The sequence below is a fragment of the Caretta caretta genome, chromosome 6, assembly GCF_965140235.1.
Source record: "Caretta caretta isolate rCarCar2 chromosome 6, rCarCar1.hap1, whole genome shotgun sequence".
In the NCBI taxonomy this organism is placed as follows: domain Eukaryota; kingdom Metazoa; phylum Chordata; order Testudines; family Cheloniidae; genus Caretta; species Caretta caretta.
Window position 1 is genome coordinate 69,656,655 of NC_134211.1, and position 15,338 is coordinate 69,671,992.

Here is a 15,338-nt window from a genome sequence, read left to right on the forward strand (position 1 = left end):
TATCTGAAGTCTGTTATCAATTCCCTCCTCAATCTGCTTTTCTCAGTACTAAACATGCCCAGTTTTTTAAATCTTTCCTCATAGGCTAAGTTTTCTAAACCTTTCATCATTCCTTGTTGCTTTCCTCTGGACTCTCTTCTTGGTTTGCTTATGAGAATGTCATGTGGGACTCTGTCAAAAGCCTTACTAAAATCAAGATATACCATGTCTACTGCTTCTCCCCTATTCAGTAGGCCAGTAACCCTGCCCAACAAGGAAATTAGTTTGGTTTGGTATTATTTGTTCTTGACAAATCTACATTAGCTATTATTTATAGCTGTATCATCCTCTAGATGTTCACAGACTGATTGTTTAATAATTTGTTCCAATGTCTTTCCAGGTATCAAAGTTAGGCTGATTGGTCTAGAATTCCACGGTTCCTCTTTATTCCCATTTTTAAAAATAGGCACTATGTTAGCCCTTCTCAAGCCCTCTGGGAACTCATCCACTGTCCATGAGTTCTCAAAGAAAATTGCTAATGGTTCTGTGATTGCTTCAGCTAGTTCCTTAAATATGCAAAGGTGAATTTCATCAGGCCCTGCTGACTTGAATACATCCAACTTTCCTAAATGTTCTTTATGCTGTTCTTTCCCTATTTTGCATTGTGTTCTTTCCCTTTTGTTGTTAATATTAATTGTGGTAAGTATCTGGTCACAATTTACCTTTTTAGTGAAGACTGAAGCAAAATTAGGCATTTAACACTTCAGCCTTCTTAATGTTGCCCATTATTAGCTTCCCTTCCTTGCCAAGTAAAGGATGAAAACACCACCTGCGCCACCAACTCCTTCACCCCGGCCTTTTCCTTAGTCTTTCTCTTGCTCCTAATGTATGTATAGAACCTCTCCTTACTGCCTTTTTTGTCCCTTGTTTGGTGTAACTCATTTTGTGCCTTAGCCTTTCTGATTTTGTCCCTACATGCTTGTGCTATTCTTTTGTAATCATCCTTAGCAATTTGTCCATTTCCATTTTTTGTAGGATTCCTTTTTGATTTTCAGGTAATTAAAAGAGCTCCTGGTGGAGCCATATCAGTCTCTTACAATTCTTCCTATCTTTTCTTCACATCAGGATAGATAGCTGTTGTTCCTTTAATATTGTTTCTTTGTGAAACTGCCAGCTTTCCTGAACTCCTTTTTCACTTTTCGTTTCTTTTCATGGAGCCTTACCTACCTGTTTTCTGAGATTGTTAAAGGCTGCTTTTTTGAAGGCCATTGTCCTTATTCTGCTGCTCCCCTCCTTCCTTTCCGTAGAATCATGAAGTCTGTTATTTCATGATTACTTTCACCCAAACTGCCTTCAACCTTCAGATTCACAACCAATTCCTCCCTGTTAGTCAGAATCAAATCTAAAATGGCTGTCCCTCTGGTTACTTCCTCCATCTTCTGAAACAAAAAGTAGCCCCCAGTACATTCCAAAAACATTTTGTGTTTTGCCATATTACTTTTCCAACAGATGTCTGGGTAGTTAAAGACACCCCCCCCCCCATTAACATTGGGTCTTGTGTTTTGGTTATTTCTGTTAATTGTTCCATCTCCTCATCCTCGCCTCTTCCTAATTTGGTGGTTTACAGTAGACCCCCTACCATGATACTGTCCCTGATTTTTACCCTTTTTCTTCACCCAGAGACTGTCAGCTCTTCTGCCTCTGACCTCCTTCTGCACCTCAGAACAAGTGTATATATTCTTGATACATAATGCAATATGTCCTCCCTTTTTTCCCTGCCTGTCTTTTCTGAACAAGCTATCCCCACTCTATACCAATATCCCAGTCATGAGATTTATCCCAAGTCTCTGTGATTCCAATTAAGTCATAATTTAGCTCATGTACGAATAATTCCAGTACTTCCTGTTTATTCCCGATGTGCCTTGCATTTATGTATAGATATCTAAGATGATGAGCAGATTCCATCACTGTTATCCCTCTTGTGGCTCCTACAGCTCAATTGTAATTTTCCATTTACCCCCCAACACTTAGTTCTCTGTTCATTCCACCTTTTTTTAATACTTACTTGTGGGCTTTTGCCACCTGCCTTCTTTTAACCTAAATTAAAATCCTCCTTACTAGATTGGAGAGTCAGTGTGCAAAGATGCTCTTCCCCTTTGTAGTCAGGTGGACCCCATTTCTTCCTAGCAGTCCTCCTTTCTGGAACAGCATCTTAGGGTCGAGGAAGCCAAAGCTCTCCCATTGATACCCATCTGTGTAGCCAACTGGTCATCTCAAGGATGTCATTGTCCCTGCTTGGGCCCTTACTCTCAACTGGAAGGATTGAAAAAAACACCACCAGCACCCCTGACTCCTTCACCCTTGCTCCCAGAGCCCTTTAATCACTGTTGATCTGCTCAGGTTTATATTTGACAGTATCATTAGTGCCATGTGAATGAGCAGCATGGGATAGTGGTAAGAAGAACAGATGAGCTTTAGCAGCCTTTATGTAATGTCTTGGATGCAGGTTCCAGGCAGGCAGCACACCTGTAAGGACATCAAGTCAGGTCAGCAGATGGATGCCTCTATCCCATTCAGAAGGGAGTTCTTAATAACACCACTTGTGTCTCTTCCTCTTGCTTGTGGTGACCATGAGTCTCCTGGACTTGGGGGCAGGTGGCTCCTCTTCTTCAGCCACTGTGGTCTGCTCCTCACCTCCTTTTTCCAGTGCCAGTTCTTGACCTTGTTGCAATGGGGAACTGGATCGATGAAGTGCTGCCTACAGCTCGAGGTGGCCAGCAACCAATCTCCTCCCCTTAGAACAGCTGGGTCTCCTTCCCCACTGGGGGCCGCTGTAGCCATCTGTAGCTGGCTAGCATCCTCCATCCTGGATGTCTCCATCTGCATCCTATTGGTGAAGTCCTCCTGCTCCTGGATGCTATACCAATGAGCCATCTCCTCCTGCAGCTTTCTTACCTACTTCCTGAGGGATTCTACCAACAGGCACCTCTCTACACCAGCTGGCTTCCCCTGCCTGGCTTTCTTCATCAGGGACATGCAGGACACATGTCCAGCAAGTCAAGACCAGTGTCTGGGTAGAAGCCTCCAGGGCCAGAATGCCTGTCTAGCCAGGGCCCCCACAGGTGCAGGCAGAGGCAGAACAAGTAGTGCTTTTGGCAATGTGCCGTTTTCCTCCCATTGCAGGTTCTTCCTTGCAGAGTACCTGTAAGTTGAAACAAACCCTACCTCCCTGCCTTCCTCTGCTGCTAAACTCAGCTGGCTCACTCCTTTAATCTCTCAGGTGGGAGTCTGCATGGTTTTCAAAGCCTGAGCCTCACACACAGCTGGAATAGGTGACTTACCCCCTCTCCCTCAGCCTCCTGTAATCACTAGCCTATTCAAAAAAACTGCTCTGTTGTCATATCAAAGAGCCTTTCTAGGGCCCTTAAAAGAGTCCCGCTAGAGCCCTGCTAGGAGTCAGGCACTTATTCACCTAACTGCAGGGTGATCTAGCCCAGACAGTCAGCAACCAAACTTCAATGTGCACACACCAAACACAGCAAAGCAGCCTGGAGCCCTCCCAAACTCAGAGGCAAGTTCCCAGTACACAAAAGTTTCTCCTTTTTTGCCCCCCAAAATTAATCAATAGCAATAAGACAGAAGTACAGATACTCACCAGCTGGCTAACTCCCTTAGTCTCCTAGCTGCCTTTTTCACACCAGCCACCAGAGAAATGAAATAGCTGATATAATGCTTCTACTTCAGGTGTTCTCTGATTTAGCATAGTGTCACATCTGTGTCAGAATCTATCCCTCTCGCTTAGAGAACATTCCAACTCTCCTGCTCATGTAGTTGAACTCATCATTCTTAATAAAGCAGACTCTTAAATATTGTTCCTGGAAATTCAACAGCAGTTCTCTTTGTTGGAGATAGTGAGGCATTGAGTAGAGGGGACTGGTCAGAATTGGGGGGGAAAGGGCTTTGTTCAACAGAGGGAGACAGAGAGTCTGCAAGCCTCCTAGTGCTAAGAATATTGATGAACAATAGAAATTACTAGGGCCACACAATGCATACTGAATTATCTTGAATTAAACATCAAGTTGTTTGCAGGTTCATACTCTTATTCTTTCCTTGCAAATTGCCCAGAGACATGTCAGGCTCTGAGAGCCCCTAAGAGTGTACACAGCAGTTTCAATGTCTGTATGATCTGTAAGTGTAGTAATATTAACCAGATTACTGAGCTCTAGCCTGACGTAAAATCGATAGTAAAGGTATTGCCAGGCTGGGCTTATCTGAAAGCCAGCTTCAATGATCCATCTTCTGCTGTATATACTAAAGGTTTCGTTCCTGATTCCATTAAGAAAATTAAATTGGCTCTGAATAGGCCCTGTTTGGATACCAGGACCAAGCAAAGATAGTGCAATATTTATGCATTTAGAGAACTTGCTGCAGTTGGACTTTGGACCTGAGTGTGTGTGTCAGAATACAGCTGCCCTAGGGAATACCTGGGCAGTGCTCCTTGGTAACAAGGTGTACATGTAAGCATTCTGGGTGATGCAAAGCTACATATCACTTGCAGTTTCTAGGTGCTGTGCTGTCATACTGTACTGTGGAATTAATGGAGTCAAGTCTCAGTGCTGGAGCTTGTTGGATACAGTACTATAATGTATAAGGAAGGTCATGAAGTCATGAGTCCGTGCTGGAGGTTCTTCGATGATCTGCTGCAATACAGAATGGTGGTAATGTGACTGTGACTGAGTATTAGAGGTTCCTGGCTGCTCTGGTGTGATGATGCAGTCGTGACTCAGTTGGAGAATGTGGGCAATGTGCTGTGTTACAGTGGAGGTAACAAAGCTGCGTGTCTGTGCTGGAGGAACATGGTGGCTATAGTATACCAGGTAATATAATGGAAATGGTGGTGCTGTGGTCCAGAGCTGAATGGTCTTGGATTTTGTGTGGTGTTGTGGCAGAGATAAATGTATTTCTAGCTTAGTGCTGAAGATTCCTGAAGGCTACACTGTAATATAATAATCAGTAAAACAATCACATCTCATTGCTGGAGGCTCTTGGTTACTTAGCTCTGTGGCAGATGTAACAGAGTTGTGCTTCAGAGCTGGAGATTTCTGAAACGGAATGAAATGATATTACAATCTTGGGAAAGCTATAATTCTGCCTGAAATGCCAAAAGTGTGAAAAGGGGAAATATTTTCATCTTCTGAGAAGGTTGAGGGCTGCGCTGGTTTTGATTAGGGGCGGGTGAACCTCCAAAGGGATGGTGGGGGAGAGAAGATGGGGAAGGATAGCAGCATCCTCTGACAGAGAAAGGGTGTGTGGTTGATGTCAAACACTGGCAATGAATTAGGTAGATAATCAGTTAACACAGGCTGATGTAAATGGGAAAGGCCATAAACATTTAAAGCTGCTGACATTTCTACACAATTTTATGTGCTTATAACAGGGGCTCTCATGTTTTCATAGTATGCACCACATCTTCATAGAGTGTCTTGTGCAAACCTCCGATTCACCATGGTGTAGACCACCTCCCCATCCTTTTGTGATCCAACAGACCTTTGACAATGACATAACATCTTGGTGACTAGCACAGCAACTTCTTGCATGGAAATGTAATATTAGGAATGTATTTTATGTATTTTTAGCTGCCTTTTAAAGCGATTTAGCAGCTAGAAACAAGGAAGGGAGTCAGCATCCTGGGCCAGATATTTAAAGGTATTTAGGTGCCTCATGATGTAAATAGGCACCTAGTGGGGTTTACAAAGGTGCCTAAGTAGGTGAAGTACCCAGGTGCACAATATGTGTGTGATTGCTGTTTGTTGTCTTGTTATAGGGTCAAGTGGAAAGTACTCATGGCTCAGATCGGTGAAGTGGAGAGGCCTTTTGAGATCTCCCTGCTGTATTCAACCTGTGGAGCACAAGGGGCTGGGCTATTGGCATTGGGCTCCTTGCAGTTCAGGGACTGCTTCCATGGTAGGTTCCAACACATCTAGTAAGAGCTGGAAAATCTAAATGAATGGAGCTGGAAATGAAAAAAGGACACTGCCTAAAATTGTTGAGTATGATCTAGGAGAAGGCCACAATAACTCCCTCCGACCGCATACCCCTAGTTGTCACCTACCACCCCATGCTAAAACCCATAGAGTCATGAAACCATTACAACCCATACTTGATGGTGAATCCATCCTGAAAGAAATTTTTCATAAACCCACTCTTCTGGCCTTCAAACAACCTCCCAACCTCTCCAAACTCATCATCAGAAGCAAGCTCCACACAGACCAGGACCCACCAACTCAAAGCAGCACCAGACCCTGCCAGAACTACAGATGAAAAACCTGCACACACCTTTCAAGATCCCGGGGTCCCATGCATGCCTATCACAACATGTGGTGTACCTCATCCATTGCACTAACTGCCCCAATAACAGCTATGTGGGTGAAACCAGACAATCACTATGCTCTCGAATGAACTCACCCAGGGAAATAATAAAACACAAAAACATCATATCAGTGGTAAGGTGAACACTTTTCACAAAGCGATCATTCTATATCTGCCCTATCAGTCCCCATCCTCAAAGGAAACCTGCACAACACTTTCAGAAGACAGGCCTGGGAACATAACTTCATAATTTTGCTAGACACTAAAAACCATGGTCTTCAGAATGACACTGGACTTATGGCTTATTACAACAATCTGTAATCCACTAACCCTGCTTTTTGTCCTAAAGACTACAGGGGTTTTAATGTGCCACTTCACCTTTAATGGTCCCTCAGAATATGTGGTAACTATTTTTGCTAAACTATCTGTTCAATCTTGTAATTAGCTGGAACGCTCTTAGTACCTTTCCTGATCTGAGGAAGAGCTCTGTGTAGATCAAAAGCTTGTCTGTCTCGCCAACAGAAACTGGTCCAATAAAAGATATTACCTCACCCAGCCTACACCGGCACCTTTGTCTACACTAGCACTTTTGTTGGCAAAAGTTTTTTTTTTCACACCCCTGACAGACATAAGTTTTACCGACAAAAGTGCTGGTGTGGACAGCACTATGTTGGCAGGAGAAGCTCTCTCACCAACATAGCTAATGCTGCTCATCACGGGGTGGTTTAGCTCACCCGCAGGCCACATCCAGCCCGTGGGACCATCCTGCCCAGCCCTTGAGCTCCCGGCCAGGGAGGCTAGCCCCTGGCCCCTCCCCTGCTGTCCCCCCTCGCCTGCAGCCTCAGCTCGCCATGCCACCAGCGCTCTGGGCGGTGGGGCTGCGAGTTCCCGCTGGGCAGTGCTCTGGGCGTTGTGGCTGGCTCCGGCCAGGCGGCGCAGCTCAGGGGCGGATTTACCAGTAAACACAGGGTGCCCTGGCACGGGGCCTCCCAACAACCGGGGGCCCCAGGGCCTGGCACTCAAGAAGCTCAGCACTGGCGCACCTCCCATGGAGGGCGGGGGCTGCACTGTGGGGGCAGGGGAGAGCAGGGTGGGAGACTCATATGCAGCCTCAGGGGAGCAGGCGGGAGGTACGGGTGTCAGGAGCACGGCGAACGCCGGCTGGAGGACTCGGGAGGAGCACAGCGTGGCTGCACAGCCGGCCGGAAAGAAGTGGCGTTTTGAAGGGGAAACTGCCGCTTCTCTCCAACTGCGTGGCTGCCCCTGCTCCTCCTGAGTCCTCCATCCATGTTCACAGGGCCGCATTCCGGAAGGGGCTTTAGAGGGGGGGTTGGATAGGGGTGAGGTCCCGGGGGGACGGTTAAGGGTGGGGCGTCCCAGGAGGGGGCAGTCAGGGGACAAGGAGCAGGGGGGTTTGGATGGATCGGAGGTTCTGAGGGGGGCAGTCAGGGGGCGAGAAGTGGGAGGGGGTGAATGGGGGTGAGGGCCAGGCTGTTTGGGGAGGCACAGCCTTCCCTACCCAGCCCTCCATATATTTTTGGAACCTCGATGTGGCCCTCAGGCCAAAAAGTTTGCCCACCGCTGCCCTAGAAGCACACATGAATCGTTCTAAAAAATTGTCTATGTTGTTTATAAAGGTTTGATTTTTTTTCTGTACTTAAAGGGCCATTGTTGAGATTAAAAACCTTTACCTGTGCCACTAATACATGAGAGCAGTACTTCCCAATCTTTTCCACACTGTGACCCTATGTTCCGACAGAAAAAGGTTTTTACTGCTTCCCGACCCCCTCCACCATATAGTCATAAAGCAAAGGAGGGTGGTCATGTCTACGTGAAACCTGTTTGGCACTTCCGAGTTAAGAACCTCTGTCTCAGATTATTAAAAAAAGAACAATTAGAATCTAGTTTGTTTTTCACCATGTATGCTGCTTTTTACTTCATGTAGTTCATTCAGCTTGGCAATGAAACTAGCCTGGGCAGTTTCACCTTGTAGTTATAGGCCCTGATCCTACTAAGTGCTGCATGCAGACAGACCCCTGAACCTGTGTAGAGCCTCACTGACCTCAGTGTTGCTCCTTACAGGTGCAGGGGTCCATTTGCTCAAAGCAGTACGCAGGATCAGGGCCATATTCAGCTTCATTTTATGGTTCTCATGCACTAGCATCATGCTGTTGGTTCTGGCTTGCAAACTGCAGAAAGAGCTTTAAATTTACCAATATCCAACAAAATACTGTTTTCACTGACTTTTTAAAATGTTCTGATCCTATTAGTTTTTTCTGTTTAATTTACTTTAGGTTTTTTAAACAAAATCTAAATTTTGGATATAATCTTCTTGACTGTTGCATCATTTATGTGTTTTATGTGTGCAAAGTGTTGTGTGCAAAAAATAAAACCCCCACTGTGGCAGGGAACTTGAGTGATTTAAGCCAGAGAGGATAATTTATACACATGGCTGTGGTTTTGAATTTCATGCAAGTACAAAGAAGTGTGGGGAGATGGTGGGAGGGAATTGGGAAAGAACACAATAAATCAGGTCCATTTGATAACTCGAGTGCCCTAAGGGAATCTTTTGAAACCAGTGCTAAATCTACTAGCCATAAAGATCATCTATTATCCAGGGAATGCATTTCAAGGTCTCACATTTATTGAAAGCCTTAAATGATATAGAGTCTATCGGGGGACTATCTTTAGCAACATCTGGGAACAACTTCACTGGAACTGCTGACAGTTCCGTGACACAGTCTTGAGAGAATAGGGAGCAGGGCCTTCTCAGTGCAGGGTCTGCACCTTTAGAATGCTGCCCCCCTTTGCCTGTAGATTAATGTTTGGTTTAGGGTGGGCTGTAAGATGTTTATGTATTATTACTAAGGAGGTGCAGGTTTGATTCATTTGCAGGCTAGTTCTACTGATTGTTCACTCAACCACATTGCTTTTTCAGCTACATTTTGTTACAGGCTCAGAGACTTTCTGGCACAAACATTGAAATTAAATGAGTATTTATTATTATTATTATTTTATTTTATTATATGGACTGATTGTCTTTATAATGTAGCAAGGGGGAAGGAGCATGAGTGTGACTGAGGAACCATCCAAACCAAAGCCCTGCTCTAGACCTTCTGCTGACTCCTCTCTCTGGTCTTCTTGCTTTGTACCCTTTAGAAAAAGAAAGCAGGGATCTTTCCACATCCAACAAGGGCTCCACTTTCCCGTGCCCACGTGGGGGCTGTGTCAGCCACCTGCAGGTCTGTGACTTTCACAGTGATTGCCCTACCAAAGAGGATGAAGAGGCCATATGTGGTGAGAAAGAAACTTGCTCCCTTAATGGGTTCCTTCAGTCGTTCCTCATTTTAGTCCTGCTGGAATTCTGTGCCATGGCACAATGTGGAATTTGCACAGAATTAATCTTCCCCACAGAATTTTATTTTTTCACAGAGAATTTGTGATTTTCCCCCAGCACTCCCACCCACACCTGTTACATTCAAGTGGGGCTTCTGCTGTCAGCCCTGGGTGGCTGGGACTCGCTGCTGACAGCAGGAGCGTGATTATATTGTGTTATTTTGACAAATAAAATATGCAGAATTTTAAATTATTGTGCACAGAATTTTTAATTTTGGGAGGCAGAATTCCCCTAGAGGTATCATTTGTCATCCCAATTGCATCAGTAAAACCCCCCCACCCCCACCCCAAAGCCAACCGCCAAGACGACTCAGTGAGCACTTAAAAAAGGGTGTTCCAACCAATCTATAGTCAGGATGTATTTCTCCACAAATTTCTGTGGGTCACTATACCATCTACCAACTACTAGTAGGATATAACTAGTCAAGAAATATATCCCTTGAGATACCATTAGAAATAGACACCTGGGATTAACCTAACCACTCACTGTATGTATGTATGTATTGATTTATATAATAAAATACACCTATCCCACACACCAGGTGCATATAAAAACAATTTTAATCAAAAATGCATACCCAAAGCTACAAACCAGACTGATATTGTTAAAAAACTCTTTTCTACCTATTCAGCCAATCAGGAAGAATAATAATTTAGAAAGTGAAATAGATTAATTAAATTGATTACATATAGCGATTACTTAGATATTTTATCTACCTAGTTTAACTGGGTACCTGGACCTGGGATATCCATACGGAACACACTCCTGGGATGAGGAAAATAGGATTTTCTATACAGGATCAAACCACTAGCCTACCAAGTCTGGTATCCTTCCTGGCGCAGTTCCTGCTACTTCAGAGGAAGACAAAAGCTCTTCTTTTTATACCTGTCTCACTGGGGGAGAAATCCCTTCCAGACCCTATCCCGATCAGATGGAAGCACTGACCATCCTTAGAATCACCGCAAATGTTATTGGTCAGAAAACTATCCTTTCAAAATGCAGATACAGTGATTTACTCATGCACCATGGCAGAGAATTCCATAGGCTGACTATATGCCATCTGAGGAAGTGTCATTTTATTTGTTCTAAATTTACTCACAGTTACTATAATCAGCCATTCTACCACCTTTACAAACGACATGGGGACCCCTGGGATATCTATTGGTATCCCATAAAGCAGTCACCAAACAGTTACCACATGGTGGGTTCTCGGGAACCAGAGTTTTCCATTGCACTTAGAATAAGAAATAACAGCAGTATCTCTCATACTACTAAGTGATGAGTATTGACTTTTTGGTGGGTGACTATTGTACATGAAAATAAACTAATAAGCCATTTGGCCATTTCTTGGTAGAAGACTAATATGCAGTGTTGACCTGAAGAAGAGCTCTGTGTAATCTCAAAAGCTTGTCTCTTTCACCAACAGAAGTTGATCCAATACAAGATATTACTTCACCCACCTTCTCTCATGGTAGAAGACTATAGGGTATTACCTTTGTAGCTCCCTAGAGAAACATAGTGAAAGTGACCTTGGTGACTTTACAGTTTTCTTGCTCTTATGCTCCCTAATCAGATCTGTGTGAAATACCCCCATTTTTTCTAATCCTTTCCAGCAGACAGTCTCCCAGCAGGAGCACACTGTTCTTTTGAGCAGGGTCCCTGTGGCTGGATATTGAATGACACTGCATCTCCCTCCTGGTCCATCAGGGGCTTTGAAGAAATGACACAAGAAGCTCCATTCATGGGATCAGCCTTGCTAGCCACCAGAGGTATGTTCCTCATGGCGTACTTTCTCTCGCTAGTCTCAAACATGTTTTATGGAAATGGTTTTAAAATTCTTTGGCCCACCTCACCAAATCACCTTTGCATTCATCAGCATTAGCTAGGACTGTGTTTAAACTGAGCCCAGTGTGGTTTCAGTCCTGGTTCAAAGACCTATATTAAAAAGATCCAAAAGAACATCAGTCAGCTTGGAAGGAACACACAGAGAGGCTAGAGCCTCTGTGAACTAGGGCTAAAAACTAGCAACGGTCAGCTACAAAATAACCCATCCTGGTTCAAGGTTCTTTGCCAAGATTAGGGGTGTTCATGGTATAGCATGTTTTTTCTCTTGCTTGCATGGATAGAAAATGCTTGTGATAACACTGCCCTAGCTGTGGCTTAGAACCATGAGTTAGCACAATTCTTTTTGTAACATAGGCCCTAGGATTGCAGCTTCATTGCTCCTCTCTCTCTTAGTCCTTTTCTTTCTCCTAAGAACCTAGCTAGACCTTCCTTTCTGGGGACAAGGGACCAGAAACAGGCAGTTCAGTCCAAGCTGCTCCCAGCAAGGATCACTGGAGAGAATGTGGTAGGAGTACTGGTTGTTGGGGAGCTCACTGTGAATTCCAGTTCTTGTGCCCACAAGCCATTGTATGGAAAGGTGTAGGAGGTGCACTCACTGATGGTCCAATGAAGGTCTAGCGATTTCAACTCCCATGTTGCTAAAATCCATTTTTCCATAGGTTTTCAGGGCACCAACTTATCTAAGTTTACTACCGCCGTGAGAGATCCATGCCCCTAATGTGGCTTCTATCATGCCTTTCTGTCACAGAGCTTTCAGCACAATGATGTGAAGTTATTTTACAAATGCATGAAAAAGAAAAACGCCAGACTTTTTTTTAAACAAGCTTCCTCTCTAATCAGCAGGCAGTGGGTATCCAGTACGCGAACATCCATCAACGAAGATTTCTTGTTGTCTGGATGAACTGACGCCATTTTTTTTCTAATTCATTGTTCTGCTCACAGGGCACTTCCTGTACTTGCGAGCAGACAGCAATCAGACAGGTGATGTTGCCAGGGCTTACAGTGCCAGCCTGCCAGCCAGTCTTGCCAGTGGAGACTACCAGGTATATTGTTCAGTTTTAGCATCCTTGTGGAGCTAATCCGCAGTTTACAGGTCCCTGTTCCTGTATGATGGCTACCTTCCCTATCTCTCTGTATGCCAAACAGCCTGGGAACATTGTAAATTAGAGTGGCTGACCACACAACCCATCTAGCCAACCATCAGACCCCGAAGCATGGGCAGGCAGGTGCATCCCACCACAGTCAAGCGGCATCCCTAACCTCCAAAGAGAGACCTCAGAGATTTGCAGTGTTTTGATTGTCAGAGAACAAGGCAAACTGCTCAGGGCTCAGATGCCAGGGGCCTGGCAATGCATCATGGCTGGCTAACATACAGATCGTCCAGCCTGAGTGGGGGATCTGCTACTTGGCCATTGGAGGGAGTGAGTAACACAGCTAGCTCATTTGGGGCATATAGTGTACATGTGGCTGAGCTCACGTCTCAGGCATTAGAACATATGTCTTCTTGTACCCTCGTTCATGGGAACAGAAACACCAGATTCCTAATGGGGGGTGAAGGCCGAAGTTAATGCAGTGACATTCCAGGGATAGAGGGACACCAGCATGGCCCACACCGCTGTGAAGCCCCATGTGCTGAAATCTCATCACGTGTTGGAAGGCAGTCAGATGTGGCTACAAGTTCCAAGAGTAAAACCATTTGTCCGCCTGTAGGACAGATCCTTGTAAATACCCAGGAGCACTAAGGGTTTCTGGTGGTAAGGGAGTATTAGAAGATATTCCATCTGATATTTTAGGGAAAATTATGTTGAAAGTTTGAGCCAGAGTTCAGTTGTGCTACATGGCGAATAGGCAACTTTGATCACTCACAGAAGAGGTGAGTGTCTGTGAGAACACAAATGAACCTGTGTTGGGAGAAGGGAGGAAGGCTGCTCAGTTCCCTACTGAGTGAGTGAGCCAGGCGGGATCAAGTGCAGACACAAAGAGGTCAGATTCAGTGGCCATGGAGACAAGTTCCCTGCCTCCCTTTACCTTAGAAAGGGAGGTGTTACCACAGGAAACCCCAGATCTTGACCCTCATGGAGATGGAGCAGAGAGAGCAAACAGTCCCTGAGGAGGGAAATGGTTTCTTCATATACACACAGCCCACAGGTGGAAATCAAGATCCTGAGAAGGAATGCCAGAGCAGGTGAGCCCTGAATCCCTTCCCCACTTGACATGGGGTAACCAGAGCTCAGGAGTTAGTGCTCGGTTAAGACCAGCTTCACAGGGGGCTAGGTCTCTCTTGACCACCCAGCCTTTCAAGGGGGTGCTTCGTACATTATTCCAGTGGGAGAGAAACCCCAGCATATATCTTTGGTGGGTGGCACATTAAGGAAGGAAGTAGCACCCACTCCCTAGCAGACTAGAAGGAGGAGGAAGTGGCAGGTTCAAGTCTCAGCTTCAAACCCAGAAGTTCTGGGGCAATGCGGGTGTATGTGAACTCCATCTGTATATCCGTCCGGTGTGCTCTGAAAGGGGAACAGATATGTGACAGATTTGGAACTGCTCTGTGATGTTGGATGAATACTATATGTTGGTTTGGTTATTGAGATATTTACTGTATGAACATATGGGATGAAGGAATTTGCCTTGATGTATATAGTATCTTTAATGAGACTTGGAAGGACCATGTTTCCCAAGGGACGGGCTTTAATGCCAAATTGCTAAAATAGAGTCTGGCACCCATGATTATGATATGGAGGTGGTTCATGTCAAAGGGGATGCAAACACAATAGCAGATCCTCTATCTTGTGAGGAGATGTGAGAAGGTTCCTTGAGTACCCCTTCTCCATTCCCCTTCAATGATGGGGGTATGTCTTTGTCAAACTGTAAACTCATATTGTTTTGGGAGCGCCATTTTTTATTGTAATCTTCCTTGTAACCTTAACTTTGCATTGTAACCTCCATCTTGGGTTAAGACATCCAGATGGTGTTGAAAACCAGTCAAATCCTGACAATCACTTGATGATTACCTGTTCTGTTCATTTCCTCTGAAGCACCTGGAATTGGCCACTGTTGGAAGACAGGATACTGAGCTAGATGGACCTTTGGTCTGACCCACTATGGCCATTCTTATGTTCTTAAGAACGGTCTATTCTCGATACTGGGTGCTTATGCCAGGGAATTGGGACACCTCAAGAGACTAGCAAGGAGAAAGCCATCAAGGGCTATCAATTCTGAATCAGTCTTCCCTAGTGAAACCATAGGTTTGTTGCCTACAGGGGCCATTGACTTTGAATTGACCCTAGCAGAAACCTGTCTCTGAGGAGGGGGTTGGGGTCGCCCAGTCTAAGCACATGACTGGAAGAGCTGCAGTTGCCTGGCCTAACCACATGACTAAAGAGGAGAGAATTTATTTAAGGGAGCTGCTTCTTGAGTGGGGGCATTCCATCACTGCAGGCCTGGGGAGCTATCTGGACTAAGGACTGAGACCCAACCTAGCACTCATTGTGGTGGTCCGCACATTGAGGGAGAAAGCATTTGGGAGTTAGTTTTCCTAAGATCTGTAGTCCTAGTGCTGTTTAAGAATAAAAGTGTCTGTGGTTAAGAAATTCTTTTGTTAAGCCTTTTTCCTTATCTTACTGCCATGTTGTCCCTGAGGGGTGTAATTGGGAAACCAGAGTTCCCATAGTGAGGTAGAGTCTGAGAGAACATCTCCAAGCAACGGGGGGCTTGGGAAGGCTGGGGCACTAGTTCTGGGCTCCAGGCA

At 45.1% G+C, this 15,338-nt stretch overlaps 1 protein-coding gene across 1 annotated transcript in view; it reads left to right on the forward strand.

Annotated features, from left to right (window-relative positions):
- The window catches only part of LTK (leukocyte receptor tyrosine kinase), a 167,924-nt gene that overhangs the window by 79,047 nt on the left and 73,539 nt on the right, over positions 1-15,338 (forward strand). The window contains exons 5-8 of the mRNA XM_048853213.2: positions 5,804-5,943; positions 9,508-9,645; positions 11,359-11,514; positions 12,533-12,633. Coding sequence (XP_048709170.1) covers positions 5,804-5,943; positions 9,508-9,645; positions 11,359-11,514; positions 12,533-12,633 — 535 coding nt within the window. The remainder of the gene's footprint in view (positions 1-5,803; positions 5,944-9,507; positions 9,646-11,358; positions 11,515-12,532; positions 12,634-15,338) is intronic.